This window comes from Leptodactylus fuscus, chromosome 5 (assembly GCF_031893055.1).
Source record: "Leptodactylus fuscus isolate aLepFus1 chromosome 5, aLepFus1.hap2, whole genome shotgun sequence".
In the NCBI taxonomy this organism is placed as follows: Eukaryota; Metazoa; Chordata; class Amphibia; order Anura; family Leptodactylidae; genus Leptodactylus; species Leptodactylus fuscus.
In genome coordinates this window covers 80,654,494-80,674,525 of record NC_134269.1, presented here as the reverse complement: position 1 = coordinate 80,674,525, position 20,032 = coordinate 80,654,494, and the positions used below count along the sequence as shown (strand labels likewise).

Genomic DNA, 20,032 nt, shown 5'->3' with positions numbered 1-20,032 from the left:
TAGACATTTAGGAGGCAGCTACTAGCAACAAATAGGTGTCATTATATAGAGGGTCAACACTGAGAAACAATAGTTTTGTAAAGGATCTTGCTCCTTACTATATGTTTGTGCAGTTTCAATACAGAGCGCTCTGCAGTATTTTCAGAGTCCAAATCAATGCTATTAGTCAATTCTGCTGATTTATCTGCTCATCCGAGTCAACTAAGAGATAATATTGATCAGAAATGATCCTGTCTTCAGGGCTTCATCTTAAAAAGGGAACATTGTGACCCAAGAGATATCAAAGGCTGTGGACAAAGTATCTATACCATATTTGTTCCCTCATTTGTCTATAGTATTATTACCAACATTCACCATCTGCATCACAAACTATTATAAAAGTTAATTTTGCAATATTTGTTTCAAGTGCTTTTTGTATATCGAATGAATGTAGAGACTGCTATAAACAAGTAATGTCAAGTCCTAGCATTTTCCTGGTCACATTCAAGTATCCTCTAAGCGTTGGATATTTCTTATTTCATGAAGAATCCATTGTTTTTCATCAAAATTACTGCAATGACAAGGCAGAATGAAATAATGCCTTGAAAAGCAATTGTCGCTCCTAAAATCATCTGCGTCGACAACAGACAGCGGTACTTCTGACTACTAAAAGTACATGGTCAGGTCTTAGAAAACAAATCTACTGACTACGACAGCAGCTAGTTCCTTTCTTGATCTCTATCCATACAGAAAGCTGGCAAACTATCTTCACAGATGTGTGCAGTAAAAAGCACAAGAATATTGCTGCCTGTTTTGCCAACACATTCAACAACTCCCTCAAATGTCTTCACCCAAAATTTACACAGTGGGATTCCAAGGTGCTGAAGAAAGGTGCTAACCAATCTAACAAAGCAATAACTGTGAGGATTAGAAGAAGAAACAAGATTATACTAAAATAAACAAGCGTTAGAGATTTTCTGAAGCTAGCTATAACATACATCGCAAACATATACACCTCATTTGCTGATGTGGGAGTGACCTATCAAGCATCTAATATATGTGGACCTTCAGATTCCTCCCTGATCCTCTAGCTCTCAGGAAGACACCAGAAATGTTTTACTTCCATCCTAAATTAGAATGCATGTGTATGAAAGGAAGGGATTGGAAGGAATAGCCATTGGCTATCAGCTACTTAGTGTGTATGGCAAAAATAGAGATTAGAAATACTCATATTTACAGTATATTTCAGATCACACAACAGGACAGTAAAAACAGAGAGCCTGTTAGAATAGCAGACAACTGGACGAATAAACATTGGTATGCTTCTTTCTGAACAATGGCAATGTAAGGTTTTCTGTGGTCAGCCATTTATCAGCTGATCGCTTCTTGTCTGCTACACACTATATACACAAGGATGCGCAGCCAACAAACTGTATGGGGTCAAAATCATATTACCGATCATTCATCACCATACAGGTGACATGTAACAGCCCCTTTGTACATGTACTGAACAACTTTATTTTTGCCCGGTCTTACTCTAATCAAAAATCTGCACATGTAAAAAGGACTCTTAGGGCATATAAACATTAAAGGGGCTCTATCAGCAAAATCATGCTGCTAGAGGCCCACATATGCGTGAACAGCCTTTAAAAAGTTAGTCACAGGACTAACCACAATAACAGGACTATGTTTAAAGGGGTATTCCTATCAGCATTTGTGGCTATATCCATAGCCATAAATAGCTAGTAGGTACTTTGGGATCTGTAGTCTCCTAAAGAATAAGGCTCATGTCTATGTCTGCAAGTGAATAAAAAGGGGCTGTGTATTACCTGTACTGGAGTTACATGCTGGCCCATTTCTATAACTTTGTAACCAGCAAGTCCCACTCTGTTCATTTGGAAAAGTCCAAATGTAATCTTTGCCTGTGAGGAAAATTCACATGCAAATAAGCTTCTTTGTGTAGCCATGGCATGGCCGTGTCTGCTAGAGCACCAATTTTCTTCTGAGGTCGAAGCACAATCAGAGCAGGGGACGCGGAAGGCTCAGCAAGACTTTGGTTGCAAAATGAAGAAGACATGTTAGCTCTCCTACCTGCATTCATAAAATAATTCTGGAGAGTCTTTTGTTAGAACTCTATACTGTGGTGCCTGAAGGCTATTTAGAAACTGACAACTGCATATAACCAGCTTGTCTCACGTTAGATGCTGAACCAGAACTGCTAAATCTGGTGGACTAAGGGTAAGTTCAGACAGAGGCCGCCTCAGGGTCTAGACCAAAAACCGGGTAGCCACGACTGAAAGCCACTGCACTGCACCGGCATCCAGCCACGCACTCCGCTCCAGATGAATGGGCCTAGTCCGGAGGAGGGAGTGTCTTCAGGCCGAATCGTGAGGTGACTTGGCCTGAAGAATGAGCATCTCACTTCTTTTCCTGATTTCAATGGGAGCCATCTTTTTGGTCAGGATTTTGAGGCGGAATTGTGAACTTACCCTTAACCAACACTTCCATCTAGAAATAAGCACGTGTGTACAAGTGTTGCATCATCTGACAAGCAACCGCAAGTTTCCCACCATTCCTGAACAGCACTGAACTTTTTCAACACTGCCCAGATTTCTGAAATGTAGGCCATTTTTTCACATTATGATGTAAATGGAGCTAACAATGAAATTGTATGGCTAAGTTGGCAATTATGAGCATGGTGTTTAAATGATCCAATACGAAGAATCTCATTAGATAGTGAAGTGAAATACAGTTGTTACAATTTCAAGAACAAAGGACTAGTGAATGAGTAATCAATAGCAACTGGCAGAAAATGAGACGTTAATTATGATCCGCTCCGCTGTTTTGTCTCAGACAAGGTTTCATTAACAGCTTTGTGCTAACCTGTAAGCATTCAAGTCATCCTGTGGAAATCTGATCACACATTCATTCTCCGCTTCTACAGCTACACAACAAAAACATATTTATGCCTGGTGAATTTGCAGACGGTCAGTTTAGTTATGCCGATCATTAATAAGTCAGATGCAGAGTTGGTGAGACAAGTGGAAGCATCCAGAATGTATAATAAGATAATGACATTCATCCATCAAATGCATCTTTTCAGAGAAATCACAATGATCTGGCATGAGAGACAGTAGAGAGGCTACTTCCCAGGGTGCCAGGTTGTGAATGTGCAGCAGACAAATGAACGCTAGAACAAGTTTAAGAGGGAGTCTGTCAGCAGTTATGAGCGCTTACGTGGTATTAGATAAGGAGTCTGACATAAGGCACCATTTCATAGTTAATCCCTTTCCCGCCGCAACCATTTTTCAGGGTTTGTTTTTTGTTTTGTTAATTCTGCCACGAATTGTGGTCATTTTTTTTGAAAGAATGTAATGCAGCTCATCTCAGACCATCCAATTATTGTCATTTTCACAGGGAAACAAATTGTAAAGAATTTACACAGGCATTTGGGTAAAATTTAAAAATAATTTTGTTGAGTTATCGATGCTTTAAAAGACAGCAGTGGAAATGTTCACATATTGCCAAGTAAAAGAGCTGACATCATTCAATCATCCAACTTTCTGGGTCACAAATAAAATAGGGCGCAAACAGCTGGATCTAGATCAAGAAACGCTATTTGTAACTTGACCACAAACTCAATATTTTCCTATGTTTAGGTAAGTGGGTTGTAGAACATTTGTGGAAGGCAAAACAGAATTTTTACTATAAACACGAACATAAAGAGCCGCCTTCTTCCCATAGGAAAGAATGATTCAGGTCTACAGACATTACAAACATACCACAAATGCAGACAGATGGAAGCAACAAGCCAAATGCCTGGCAACTTGCCACTACTATGGCTGGTGACCAAAAGAATAAACCATAACCAGATCTGATCTTTACTCTGTAAAGGGCAGCAATCTAGAGAAAATAACCAAAGACTGTGCCCACTGCGAATCCAACGCATCACGTGTGTCATTAACAAATTGAGCAGTATACTTTGGTAAACTCTGGCTCCTTTCTGTAAACTCCTGTGCATATTTATGTCTTTAATTGTTCCTCTACAGAGAGCTATGGGCGGGCTCTTGTAGAATACAGGGAAGTTGTCTCGCCTGCCCATGTGCGAGACAGCCCATCACTGCTAAAGATGTTCTGGTTCCTCTATGACAATAACATACATGACCATCCATATGTGACTGCTGAGGCAGTGCTATTACTAGCACTGGGAGGAGGGCTTAGGACAATTTATACTTTTATTTTACACTCTCTACCATCTTAATTTCTAGGTCTATGAAAGCTAGGTCTGACTGCTCTACCACAACATTTGCATTTATAAGGGATGAGGTAAAATGGGAGCGTTTTTGCACGTAAACAACCCACAGTATTTTGCAGATGCTTCATTTTCTGCAGCATGATTTCTACTATTTGGGAAGGAGATTAAATAAAATTTTAAAATCACATTTCTAGGACTGTAAAACACAGCATTTCTCAATAACTGACATCTAAAAGTTAAAGCACCATGGAATTAATGGTGCTATATAAATAAACAATAATAATAATAATAAATAATAATAATAATCTAAAAGTTGTAGTCCCAGTAAAAGAATTGTACCTTACAACAGTGGAAAAAATTACAATGGGCACTGCAGCTTCCTTATTAACCCCTTCCCTCTGCAGTAATTTGATGGTTTTGCATTTTAGGTTTCCAAAAAGCCATAAATTTTATTTTTCCGCTCCCATGAGGACAAACTGTACCTTACAAGGTTACCATTCATTATTCCTTATGAATTCCTGGAAAGTTGGAAAAAATTCAAGATTGCATGGAATTAAAAATAAAATAAACTAAAAATGTAGCTGAGCACCGACTTTAATTGTATTCAATTCACTATGCAGTAAATATGTTGCCTAACATTCTGCAGGTCAGTATAATCACAGCAATACCAAATTTATATTGTTTTACTACCGTTACAAAAATCCAATAATAGAATTTTTTTGGCATCAAATAGTGACAACAACAACAACAAATTCTCTACTTTTTAGGGGACTTTAACCCTAGAGGGTCTGATCACCCATACAATACCCTTTTAAAATCTACTTGAGCCCAGTAAAGACAGATCTGGGAGCCTTCAAGATCTATGATCACCATAGTATGAAGCTCCTCCTCTATTTGGCTTCCACAGTTATGACCACCAGCAGCTATGAGACAGTAGACATACCCTTTGCCCACTTTGATAAGTTTCCCTGCTCTCGCCCAAGTAACATTTGCTACAGCAGTGCCTAGAGTTTGTCTCTTGCTGACCCTATTCACCAATTGCTCAGACACCAGTGCACTCCTGGGAGATGCAGTTGCTTAATAGTCACATAGTATGTCCCAAAGTTCAAGTATTTGTCTGACTGCAGAGGTGCATAAAGAGACTAAGAACACTTTTTTGCATTGGTAGTTATAGCACTGTACTTTTTTTGCCAACCAAATTCAAAAACTCTTTAAAAAAAAAAAAAAAAAAAGAAAAAAAGAAAAAAAAGAAAGGGGTTCTCAGGTGTAAATTGGTTATAAACCTATTCACAGTTGTTTGTAAAGGTGATTCTACAGTCTGTCAGAACCAAAACAGTTATTAAAACAACCTCAGTAACTTCTAGTGCTCAGACCACCATTCGCTAAATACAATTGGCCAATAACACTGATAAAATCAGAGCTTCCCCCACCTCTTCCTGAGCAAGAAGGTGATCTTGCTGCAATGCTCAGCAACACTCACACGATGTACCCTTGGCTCAACTGAAAAGGAATTAAAAGCAGGTTCTTTTTGTCAGAGTCAAGTAGCAATGCTACACATTATAGCAGTGTGAATAGCACAATCTACTGGGGCTGGTTTAATATTGGTTTTAGTGCTGACAGACTCCCTTCAAAGCCAAATTGTGTGTTTTGATGACAGATATTGAGACCTCTTTGGTGCATTTCAAAATGCAGAGGCATGTATCACCCCCCTCAGATCCTGTACCAGGTATATTACAGTGTAAATGTCTTGCCTGGAGTGCTCCTTAAAGGGGTGGGCAGCTTTTGGGTAAAATTTATTTTATGCCTAAAAATATATATTTTTTTTTATGATGGGGAACTCTATGCCATCTCTGTGATCACCTCCACTTGTTATTTTAAGGCCCCCTGCTACCTGTATAAACATTGAATTCTACAAATCCATAGGAGGAGGAGGGCATTGGTCACACAATTTAACCTGAATGTGTATTTGTGCCTGTGCAAATTGTAGAACATTGTGCCATACACTTCCATAAAGGTTCAGTATAGAGGGCTTACCCTTGTGCATAGGCCCTTTTTTGTCTGTTGACAAACACTTCGTTGGTTTCAGTAGAAACAAGGTCAATCTGAATACTAAACTATACTAAAGAATAATCATATTATACCAAATGACCATTCAAAAAAAATCAAAACAAAATTAACCTAAGAATTAGCCAAGCTTACTATACTGTAGTCCAAATGCACAAGGTCAAACCCGTACTATAGACAAGTTAAGGCTATGGTGGCTTTGTGATGACAACATATACTGTCTCTACAGTCTACACCATACACTATATATGATGAAAGTCATGGTTATGTTAGAATATTATGCTTATTGAAAATCTCATCCCAAAACCATGACTTGGAGGTAATTTTCACTCATTTCTGGAATGAAGCTGTAAGTCCCTGTAGCCTTCAACCACCAAAGCATCAGCAAAGTCAGGTGCTAATAATTGGTAATGCCAGGACTTCTGTGGGTGCTCATCTCACACCAAAAACTATAAATGAAGCCAAAGTTATCTCTAGTCAACGGTCAAAGTCTTCCACACCAAACTCTGGGAATTGTCTTATTCCGCAGAAGCCCAAAAGTGGACACCATTTTTAAGTTGTTTGATGCAGCATAAAACAGAGTGCACAAAACGGTCCACTGAAAAATGAGACCTGCTATATTTTGGCCCATTAAGGTCGACGGCTCTGTGAAAAATGGGCAACACACTGATGGCCTCTGACTGTGGTTCATTTTTTCCTAAACAAAGACATTAAAAAGTTTAGTAAATTTGGTTCTAAACATAGCTAATCCAATAATAAAAATAGAATATGTCCATAAAAACAACAGGACTTTGTGCTGTTGGCAAGAAACAGACAGCAAATGTCCGGGATAATTACACTGGCTTGCAAAAGTATTCCTACCCCTTGAACTTTTTCACATTTTCTCACTTTACAATCACAAACTTAAAAGCATTTTATTGAGCTTTAAAGTGATAACCAACACAAAATAGCAGATAATTATGAAGTGGAAGGAAAATGATACAGGGTTTTCAAAATTTTAATCAAATAAAACTCTGAAAAGTATTAAAGGGGTATACATACTTTTGCAAGCCATTGTGTGAATAAGCTATACAATGTACTCTATTACATGATCATTCCTTCCACATAGACTATGGCTAGATGACGGCCATGTTTCAGGACAGGTAGGATTCATATATTGCTAGGTTTGTACTAAGTGACCTAAGGCTGGGTATATACTATTAAACTTTTGTCTGAATCAAAAAATGTTCTAAACTGCAATAAAGAGAAGCAGATGCCACTGTGTATTTCATCTGTATGCTAAGGACTATCGAATTCAGGCCAATCTTCCTCCTCAAACATTACAATTACCACCACGCACTCAGGCAACAAACAATCTCCTGGCACTTACTAAGCCTTCTATCAGACTGTCAAAGGAAGCGTGATTCATTTAGAGAAAGCTTTACCACCATGTATACCGTTGTATATAATATATATTGGTACATATATACTGACAGCACTGCATGTTTTGTTCTTTTTGATTTGAATTATTAAAACAGCAGTAGAAACAGGTAAAATTCACTTAAAATGACAGAGTTGATAGGAAATATCCCTTTAGAGGCCTCATGTACACACTGCAGATTTTATCAATATCTGGTCCCTTCTAGAGCCCTTCCACCAGCTCCTCCAAAACTATTCATTCTTCATTAGGTGTCCCTACTAGAGATGAGCGAGTAGTATTGGTCGAATACCACGTGGGAAAAATCCATTGAATTCAATGCAAAAACCTCCTCGTGCTCCTCATCCTGCTACTTCCGGAACTTGGAGGATCCAAGGTGTCGAACTTTGGTTTCCATGGAAACCGGAACAACATTCCCGCATACAGACCGACTGCCCACCAGAGAGCAGCCAATTAGCATAATGGGTGCTGAAACTAATGGTCGCTTGGTGGTGGCTAGATCAGTAAGAAGGTACAAAATATCTCCTTGTTGTAACCCCCAGTGATTAGTTGGGATCGGTATGGTAAATCAGACAGGAATTCTTCTATTAACCACAGGGAGAAGCCAACAGAACACATTGCCTAGTCTAACAACGTACAGCTCGGTTTTGTCTAAGAAAAATGCTCTTTTAACCTAAAATAGTAGTGGATCCTAACCACGTGCCATGAATTTTCTATTTCATATCTACTACTTATTTCATATATTTCATAGTTATTAGATATTTCATATCTACTAATTTCGATTAAAACAAACAAAAAACAAGCCTACATCATGTATAACTTGCAGATTTAACATTTTCTACATTATCTATTAAAGTAGTACTCCCTCACCACCACAGCTTTGCAACTATTACTTTAAACAGGACCAGAGCAGTTTCTGAGGCACCTAGAGGCAGACTGATCAGCTGATCAGTGTGGGGGCCTGGTGTCCTTGATAAGTCATCAGTACGAAAAATGCTGAAGTGGTGGAGGAAACCCATTTAATTCAGATGTTAATCAGTAAGCCGTTTTCTATTTAATTAATAAGAATAGTTTGAATAAAACTTTAAAAAAATTACTGTATACATCTATACAATGCAAATAACCTAAGATTTGTTCATTCCAGGATTTCCTACATGGTAACAGCAAATCTAGCCTGATTTACCCTTCGTTCAAATCTGCGTTTGGTAATCCGTTCGGGGAGTCCACATGGGGACCCCCCCCCCCCCCCCCCCCCCAACGGAATACCAAACGCATTTGCAAGCACTGTGGCGTGAAAGCACGTGGACCCGCATGTTCTGTACGGAGATCTGACAGCAAGCGCACAGACCCCATTTTAGTTTGTGGGGATCTACGTGCTTTTACTGCACAGCGTTTGCTTGCCATATGCGTTTGGTATTCAGTTAGGGGGTCCCCATGCAGATTCCCCTGAATGGAATACCAACGCAGATATGAACCATCCCTTAGTTATAGTTCTATCAATAGCATTACATTGTGTGCATTGGTTAGTCAAACAGTTCCCACTCAGGCTGGAACACTCTAACATAGTAGTTATATATTACTTTGTGTGCACATTTGTGTTATGTATTCTCTTGGCTGTTTAATAACCAGCCTTATACATAACGAATGGTTATAAGTGAATAAAGCCTCTATATTATGAAATGGCCTCATTCAATTGTTTCACAGTCTTCAGACAGGTGGCAGCTGAGCAGATTTAATTAAAACCAGAATGTGAACTATAAAACATACTTTTCTGAGGGTTTCTGATTTTTATTGATTCTATTTTCTGTACATAATTATGGTAGCTGCCATCTTGCCTGAGCCTCCCCTCTGCTCTGTTGCCATAATTTAGTCATATGTTTCACAGCAGTCTCACGGCTATAGGCAGAAATAGACTAGAACAACTCATTTTAGGTCTTTGGCAGAGTTTTCTAGACCTGTTCTGTGCAAGGAGTAGGAGTAATGGATGTAATGATGGTTACATCAGTGGTTTGATCTACAGATGTGTTATCTTCTTTTGAAATGTTGTCTGTCTGTCTTGCTTGTGATGTAAATGAGATTACTGCTGCAAGGAAACCTTCAACAGAACTGGTCAAGATTCAGTATTATAGGCTCAGTGGCCACAGTGAACACTGCTGAATTTAGCAATTTTTAAAGTGTAGCAAAGGACATGGAGAAAAAAAAAAGGCCAAAATTCTGAAAAATATGCTTAACATAAAAAACCCTTGATTTTAAAACAGGTCCTTTTCTGGTGACACAATGTAATTTATTCTGACATGTAGAAATGTCAAGTCTGAGAAGTTACAAGCTTACCTGACAACCAGGCACAGCGGAATCTCTGCCAAATACTGGAAAGGCGCCTCTCTCGGCTGTTTTGCCTAAAAAATAAGAGAAAACTATACTTAGATTTAAATGTGTATAGCTCACCAAAAGGAAATGACTGACAAAAGCTTGAAAACCGTAATGGGAAAAAAAAAAATGAACGAATGCTACACATTAAAAATGAAAATGAACAGCTTTTTCATTGACACTAACTTCTTATAGCATCTTCTAGGCAGAATACAAACTTACTAGTTGGTGACCTGTACCAATGGCTATCACTACCATGAAAGCGCTCCATATATTTTACAAATCATCTCTGACACAAGTTTGTAAACTTCGCTGGTTTGCCATTTTAGGATATTGGATTTGAGGCAAGTATATACAAAGTTCCAGTCATCAGGCTAGAAACAGAAATGCGACTTTAGCAGAATTACTTGAAGTAGCATGAATCACGCACCTCACTTTAAACAGGGTCAGCATTTCCTTGCACACAATATGATAAACAGCATTAGCCAAAGCATGGCGGAAACCAAAAGACTTGAAAACAAATACTTGTAACAGTAAATTATATGCGGATGCTAATAAACAAGGATTTATACAGGAAGCCCTAGACAAAACAGGCTCAAGGAGACTCGGAAAGAAGGTTAAAGGGATTTCAAGGAATAGCTGCTATTGGCATATTATATTTATTAGGAATCCTATACTGAGCCTCCAAATCACACACATAATTCTGCTGTGACCCATTCTAAGAGATGCCATATCCAGTAGTTATGTGATAGTATTAAATGCTGGTAATGTACAGTGCTAGAGCCACTACATGATGCGATCACGTGGGCGCCAGGTAACAAGGCTGTTCACATGTCATTGTGGGTTTCCAAAGCAGGAACTATGTACCCAAAAGAGAAACCAGTACATGCTGTCAAGCCCAGTATGTGAATAATTCTACCAGCACACAGTGGATCCATTGACTTACAATAGGCAAGAAAAAAGGTGCTGCAAAATATGCTGCCATGTGTGCTAAAGGCATGAATCAGGATAGAATACTTTGACATCATCATTAAAAATAGATAAAAACACTCAGGAATCTTGGTCACTATTTTGCACAAGATGATATTCATTTTTTACCTGCGAGTAAAACAGACTTTCACATAGTATGGCAAAATAATAAAGGCAGATGAAGTAGTGATTTGTGACTATTACTGCTGTAGATCAACTGTATAAGTAAGCCACAGCTGCTCAACTTATTCACTGAGCTAATGGGAAGGCCAGTCTACAGCGGATATTACTAGAATGCAGCTACATAGTCACTACATGTAAAGGTACGGCATAGGCTCTCTAATATCAGGAGCAATAGTTGAACAAGCCATCTCATCGCATTATTATTAATATAGCGCATAGATTTCAGAAAGTCTAGTATGTATTGTGTACTCTGTTATATAAGCAAGCATTCACAATATACATGTCTAATGCTTAGCTTATTTAAGTGTAAATAAAAGGTCAGAGAAAAAGCAAAAAGCTCGTAATAAACCAAAGGATCAGAGCCAACCGCTATGGTAAAGAGATAAAGGAGGGCATCTGGAGATCTTACGGATAATTCAAGAATGCATAGACAACACAGATAAAGGCAGGGACAGATAAGGAATCAGATTTTCCATGTAAACAGTAGGTAAACTGATTTTTGATGATGGATGAAAGGGTCCTGCACTGCATGGGGTCATCTACAATCTTTCGCCTTTGCTTACAGGGGGCCTGAGCACAAAGTAACTATCTGAATATTTGGAGGACGCCTATATATTTTAGACAACCTCCACTGGCCCCCCAAGTTAGGGTCAGGACACCCTCTATTCACATGGTGGACCTGGTGAAATCCGTGGGATCAGCTGACCAGTTTCTAAGAATGGAAGATCTTCTAACCTAGAGCCCTCAATTTTTGAATCCATCATGTCTCAGGGCTTGTTCACATCTGCGCCCGGTCTCCATTCATACAGGTTTCCATTTCCTGCACAAAACAGAGGCAGGAGACGGAAAGCTGCAGGACTCTTTCAAACCCATTCATTTGAATGGGTTTGAAAGGTGTCCGGCCGTGAGCATTTTATGCTCTCTGCCGCGAAACTGGTTTTTTTTAAACCGGACACAGAGTCGGACATGCAGTACTCTGTATCCAGTTTAAAAGAAAAAACAACAAAAAACGGTTTCGCGGCGGAGAGCATAAAACGCTTACCGGCGCTCACGGCCGGACCTGGTCTGACAGCTTTCCGTCTTCTACATGCGGAGTCCGGGCGCTAGTGTGAACCCAGCGTCATTCTGTTTGAGCCCTCAGATTTTTAAGGTGCTGCTGAATATGTTGGCGCTATATAAATAATATTATATTAATAAACAGGCCATAACTATATAAAGTTATCTTTAAATAAGATCTATGGCCACTACACAGTGGACAGAGCTGTCAGATTCCAATTCTGTGTACCGTGTATTAACAGCTGATTAGTAGTGCTACTGGGTGATAGACTCTAACCAATCTGATACCAATTACCCATCCTACAGGTAAGTAAAATTGAATTTATGTAACTAGTTTTAATTAAAAAAAAAAATGTAATTCTATGTTTTTACACATAATCATGTGACTCATCTTGCCAAGCTTTTCCTCTGCTCTGTTAACAGAATTTGTTGATATACTTCACAGCATAGTAAGAACCATAGGGAGAAATACACTAAAGCTGACTCTCTAAAATCTGTGGAAGAGTTTCTCAGACATGCCTTGTGTTGGGACAGGGAAGTAGACATAGAAATGATGTGAGGCATAATACATTTGACTTGTTATGTATGAAGGTATTTGGCTATAGAAATGTTGCATACCTATTGTGACCATGTGCAGGGCCTTTCAGTTTACCACTAAAGAAGTGTGCCGTGTCTACATAGTACCACACAAGCTTCAAGCACAAGGCAAGTCCTAAAGTGGTTATGAATTTACAATTATTTAATACTAAGGCAGAGTACCCCTCACTGTAAGAAGAGAAAAAGTAATCCATAGCAAGGGTACTGAAGACCCACTGGTAATGCAAGAGTCCATGAGATGTGCACACAGACAGCTCAGGAAAATTAGATACACCCACTCACTGCTGCTTGAACTTAAAGGGATTGTACCATTACCTCATCCATAGGATAGGCAACTGATTGGTTGGGGTCCAACTGCTGGGGGTCACTTGTAACCCAGTCTGAATGGAGAAGTAGTAAGGCTGGGCAATTAATCGATATGACTCGCTCACACCAATCATATCAATTATTTTGCATCCATGCCATTCTGTCTCACACTACCATTTAGTAAAGGCTATGTCACCAACTGTACAATAACCAATCAGGATCGCCAATATGGGAATAATCAAAATTCAGCAATATAACGTGGCATATAAAAATAGGAAGAATGGCATGCATATACAGGAATTTCCTAAAATAATTGCTCAATAATTGTAATTGAGGTAAAATGTTCAATTAATCAAAATTTTGATTTAGGTCATAATAAGAAGTGGAAGCCATGCTCATGTATTACTGCTTGAGTCATCTCTATTTGGACTGCTAAGGAGAAGCGAATTACAGTGTTCAGCAATATCCACCACAGCTGAACAGCTTGGCAGGACACCCTGCGACTCCATTAAGATGGGTTTACAAGAGACCCCCAAGTGATTGCTAGGAGTTCCAGCAGGTGGATAATCCCTCACCCCCACACCAATCCAACACCTATGCTGCAAATGGGGAGGGGGTGGAGGCAAATTGGGGATAAAATCTAAATGTGGCACAAGTCTATTAAGTCAAGTTCATCTCTGTAGAGATCACAGGTAGTATGTAAGATGCTTTGGTATTTCACCTAGTTAAATATCAGCCCCATGACAGAAAAGCAACAGGCTACATTATATACATATATACAATGGTGTTGGGTGGAAATCGCATCTCTCATTTCCCAGATCGAAAGGGTTTGCATCTCCCTTTAATAATTAAGAAGAACACTAATGTGATCCTAGCCAAACGCCTCATTCACACAACAGTGCCATGCACTTGGCCGTGAAAAAGTACTAGAGGGTAGTCATTTTCACGGATCCCTCACTGACATAAGTCTATTGTGAGATATTTGAAGTCACCCAAGTGGCTAGCGTGCTGCCTTTGTATCGTGTCATGTGAATGAGCCCTTATATATACACAGGATGCGTTACTATGTGAATGTTAAATACAAAGTGGTCTTTTCTTCCCAACTATTTAAGTGGCATTAGCTAATGGTTGTGCCAAGCATGCTGCTGGCTACAGAGAAAATGTTTAACTATCAACAACAAGCACAGCTGCTGGACTTGCGGCCCCCTCCTTCTAGTTCTCTCCATGCCAAATTACTCACTCAACTATGAACGATGAGGCAGCAACAGAGGAAAATGGCAAGTGCAAGTGAGATTAGCGATAAACTAGAGGATCCCTACAGAGGTCAGTGATTAGAAGGTCCCTAGTTGTAATCACTCTTCTGACCAAGGCCTTATCTCATCTCATTCTCCATCTTACTGGGTCCGGTCATCCTGTCACAGCCAGCAGCCACCAATCAATACACTTCTAGGATTAGCAGCAGTCAGCTAGTGATAATGCTACAGGGAACTTGGATAACATAGGACGCACTTTGTCATTAATGGAAATAGGCAATGTACAACTCAGAAACAAGCAGGATATTCAAATTGAATTTAGGGTCTAGGAAACAAAGTGTTAAATCCTTTATTAAGAGTAGCTTAAAGGGGCGATATCATTGGGAAAAGTCATTTTTAACTAATCACATCCTTGCCTAGGCTTTAGAAAGGCTATTCCACACCTACCTTTAGTATGTAAATCGCCTCAGTGGTTTCGAATAAATCAGTTTTTATTCTTATGGTAATTAGACTGGTGCACGATGCATTGTGCACCCCCTTTGCTATTGTTTCTTATGGGTGTATACAGCACAGGCTGCTGCTGCTGATGACTCGCTTCCTGTTTGCACACACACACAGGAGTTAATAGCAGAGAGGAGGCTGCTGGGAACTTCCTGTGCTGGCTAGAAGCTCATTAGCATATGAATAAAAACGGACTTATTCAGAAACCACTGAGGCAATCTACATACTAAAGGTAGGTGTGGAATAGCCTTTCTAAAGGCTATGCAAGGATGTGATTAGTTAAAAATGACTTTTCCCCCAATGATAGAGCCCCTTTAAAAGATGGAAAGGAAAAAAAACAATCTCAAAAAGTTATAACATTATAGAATGGAATTTTTTTTAGAGGGATATGAAAATATAGTAGTAAAATATATGAAACATGCAGAGTTTTCAGCAAGTGTGAGTAGCCATGATATGACTGGTCCTAGCCACAATGCTGCAATACTGTACAATCATAAACCTCACAATACTAGACACCACACATTTCGGCCCACAAATGTACAGCTAGGCCTTATGCATATGACGAGTCTAATAGATGTTAAAAACAGAGATATATGTTTGACGGCCATTTTGAGTCTCACCCATTTCACATCAATTTTTAATGGTGAAAAAGTCAATGTATTTTATTGGTCTTTTCTGACAATCTAATAATCCATTTTTAACAGAATCCATTTTACATCCATTAAAAACTGATCCATTGACTTCTATTGGGTCCGGGTGTCTGAAAACAAAGACTGTGCATGTCAGTTTTTTTGTTGATTGCAGAAAACCATTAAAAAAACCCCACACACACAAAAAACCAAACACATGAAATGTGAATAGACACATTGGATTCAATGTGTACTCAGAACGGACATGTGACAGACAACGCAAAAACAGCAGTCAGGCATCTATTTTTCACTATCTTTAGAATAAGGCTTTACTGATGTAAGCCATCACTGTATGCTCAGACACATAGGGAAGGCTGTCAATCATCAAATAGGACCACCCAAAAACTCCTGCTTGTTAATAAGATACCCACTGTTTAGATATCACATGCAATATGCCAGGTCCCCCTTAAAACACATAAGCTCCTAAACTCCCTCTAGTGGCAACTGCAGGTAGCCAGTGGGGTTCTTTTTGTTGTATCTAAGTGTATGCAGGAAATATTGGACCATAGAGAGATAATAAAGTGCTCACAACTGAGCTCAGTGTAGGAACACAAGGAAGATGAGCAAAAAACACATAGGCTTGGAATATTGAAGCTTCTACCCTTAAAACCAGTTAAAAAAAAAACAAATCAAATTAATTTGCACTAGACTATTCTGCGTAATTGGTGTGCTCATATTACAATCTAGAATGATATAGTTCTATATCTTTATTAAAAACTTTTTTTTTTCTCCAACAGAAAAATTACAAATCCAATACATATTATTCCAGACTACACTAAGGCGTGCGGTTCATTAAACATTCCAAATGACATCCCCAAATTATGACAATTTTATTATTTATGAGTTGTGTCAATACCTTACAATGGGGGCAGCTGAAGACCATGTCAGACATTACTGTTTATTAATGGATAAACCGCCTGAAGCCTTTACAATTAATGGAGACTTAATGTACTTCTTGATGGTGATTATTATTTAATTAAAGAAAATTTGTGCTAAGTCAGTCAGGTAAATTGGACCACTAAAACATGTATGTAGAGTGCAGGTCATCACAAAATGCTCGCTTCCATCGGTTCATTGTTTAAAACCTCAGAGATACAGTCACAGGATCTATTTTAAGGATGGCTTCGGAAGTCACTGAAGCTTTATACAGGGAACTGTTCATTTCCCACATGAATAGAATATCCATTCTTTGACTCACAGTTTCCATGACACTAAAAACAAACATTCACAGGAAAAACGCAGGGCTTGATGGCAAATGCAGCTGTAGCTTATGTATTCCAGTGGGTCTTAGCCTCTGACCACTTTTCAGCAGTGTGGCAAACACAGAACACAAGCCCCTTTTGTAGCTAAAACCATTAAAAATTAATTGCTGCATTGATTATTTCTAATACCAGGCCTGAAAACGCGCAGGGTTGGTGGAGTAGTCAAGAAATAAGCCTGTATTGTAGGAATGTGAAGACCCTCCCATAAGATAAACACAAATCCGCCTGTCTATAGGGTATACTCTCAACACTTTCATCCAGTGTAGCAATAATAACTTACGTGAAATAATACATCTTAAAATGGTGGTTATGCAGCTGCTAGAAAAAAAATGCCTTTAATGCGAGCGAATTATAAAAGATACAAAGCTAACTCATCTTCAACATGTCCACCGCCTTCTCCCTGTGGTTTTCGGTCAGTGCCATGCCCTCAGTGGTCACGTGTAGTTTGTGTACAGGTCACCTCTGCCACAGATCACTGGTTTCAGCGGTGACCTGAACACAAACCAAACATCACCACTTCCAAACCAAGAGCAGCAGGTTCTGGGCTGTCAGAGCTGGAACGGGGCCTTTAAAATGAGAGAATCTTTATTTATTTTCAATGCACCTACTCTACATTATTCATTTTTGCAGCAGACAACCCCTTTAAGTCAGCTATACACTATAGATAGCAGCTAGATGAATGAATATTTAGCCAACAGCTAACTTGACTGGCTCACCATACACACTTGGCTGAACTGTACTGGGACAGCAGGAAGGGACTGCCAGGCTCCTCTAGCTGTGGGTCATTGTCCAGAGATTGGGGAGTTGAAACTGACCAAAACTTATTTGCCATTGGGAAAGGCTGGAGGATGCTATAGGGATAGCTGGGCTGCAATACTACCCAAACACCAATCACAGCTGTGGCGTTGGCAAGCCATACTCAGACTCCTGTTTTTACAAACCCTTACTCCAACTCCCACTCTGACTCTTTCATAAATAGCTGACAAAAGCAGTGAAACGCTTCTAGATGACAAAAAAAAAAAAAAAAAAAAAAAAAAAAAAACAACAACTAGTGATTGAATTCCTAATAAAAATAAATATGTAACAGTTGGTAAGAGGGTTGCACATACAACATCAGCAGTCTTGTCAGCAGAAAGAACTCACTTGAGGCCTGGCTCACATCTGCGTTCGATATTCCGTTTGGGAGGTTCAAGTGGAGACCCCCTAACGGAAACCTATACGCATTAAAAAGTGGTTAGCTAAGAAACCACACAGACCCCATAGACTATAATGGGGTCTGTGTGGTTTCTACTGTGTCCGCATGAACCATGCAGTACTTTTCTCTCCGCATGTTTCGTGCGGACACCAAGTGGAAACCACACGAACCCCATTATAATCTATGGGGTCCCTGTGGATTCTTAGCTAACCGCTTTTTAATGCGTATAGGTTTTCGTTGGGGGGGAGGGGGCTTGGGGGTCCCCAAGTGGACTCCCTGAACAGAATATCGAACGCAGATGTGAACTGGGCCTTAGCTATTTTGCCTGATTATGAACCACAAAAATACTGAGAACATCCATGTGCCATGATAGATATTGACTGTTGTGGAAATTACTAGGGCCCGGAAGATTGGCCGATCGGCCAATTTATTCAGACTCACTGGGGAAGATTTATAAAGACCGGTATTATCAACACTAGTCTTAATAACCCCATCAGCAGCAGGTGCACCTTATATATGACAAGGTGCACGCCTCAACAAATGAGGTTCAACCTCCACTGGGCCATGTGCCTGCAGGGAAACGTACAGCAGCCCAAATCTGGAATAGATTTCCCATCATTTACACCAGCTTTCTTGAATAAATTACAATAAATCTGGGAAAGTGGCTAGGGTGTAGCAAAAACAGGAAGTTGCCAATGTTTTGTGCAAAAATTTGATTTTCACCACAAAATGCGTTTTTTGTTTTTTTGTTTTTTAATGTTTTTTAATGACCAGAAAAACTGGAAGACATCACAATAATTCTTCCTCACAATACTTCTATGCTCCCAGAACAGACCGTGCCACCAGAAAATGACCTACTAGATTAGTTTATGTTACACAAAATTACAAAAAGAAATAAATCTTTCACTAGCAATAATTTAAAGAGGACTAGATCCTGCAAGTTTCTCTGTGGTCACTAGGCCTTATAACAGAATGACACTTGCTAATTCTATGGGAAGCTTCTTTGCAGCAGTCACCCCACTGACATCACACAAACAAGACAGACAATATTACAATAGAAGATAACCTCCCTGACCCATCATGCACTACTGACAGTATATGATTTAACAGCTTAATCTCCTTCCCTGCACAGAGCATGCCTTGAAAACTCCCCTGCAGACCTCAATGAGTTGGCCATGACCAAGCTGTAGAGCAAATCACTAAAAGCTGTTACAGCAGAGGTTAAGCTCAGACAAGATGGCAGCCCCCATAACCATCGATAGAAAATACTAAAATTGGCTGTATATTCCCTGGTGGGATAAGCTGCAATGCTACACATAGCCCATGAATAGGAGTTTCACTGTGTCTGGACACATACTGGAAGGAAAAAAACAATTTTTTTTTTCTAAATAAATCAATAAAAATGCATAATTTCTCAAATTTAAACCGTTCCAAAAACTGCAAGCAGAGGTCACACAAAAAGACAACTAATTTCCTCTCGAGCTCTTTGCTATGGGTAGAAAGGTTGCTGTGTGATAAAAGTGATGACATTGATACACAACAAACAAGTCTGCCAGATGCAAGGCTTTCACTAAAAACTTTAGTATCTCAAAGACATCTTTTTTTCTAATTAGAAACACAAAATAAAAAGAAAAGTAGCTGTTTTATGTAAAGTAAATCCATCTGGGTATTTTCTGCTTTCTATACTATAAACCTATGATCCCCAACCACAGTGAGTTATAGGAAAGCTGCAGGCAAAATCATCTCCATATAGCACAATCCATTATCCCTGTCAAGTTAATGTTCCATGTTCAGCCATATGGCACGGGTGCATATTCAACAAAAGAAATTCCTTAAACTTGTTATAATCAGCACTCGCAGTCATCCAAAAAACTGACATAAACAGCTTTATTGTGTTTTGTGCATTTCAGTTAATATCCATGACAAAAACAGGAAGCCA

At 39.3% G+C, this 20,032-nt stretch overlaps 1 protein-coding gene across 9 annotated transcripts in view; it reads right to left on the bottom strand.

The window, feature by feature from the left end:
* The window catches only part of TCF12 (transcription factor 12), a 137,211-nt gene that overhangs the window by 49,765 nt on the left and 67,414 nt on the right, over window positions 1-20,032 (bottom strand). For all 9 annotated transcript variants that reach the window (XM_075273512.1, XM_075273514.1, XM_075273522.1 and 6 more), the window contains one exon: window positions 10,047-10,111. In XM_075273512.1, the coding sequence (XP_075129613.1) occupies window positions 10,047-10,111 (65 nt within the window). The remainder of the gene's footprint in view (window positions 1-10,046; window positions 10,112-20,032) is intronic.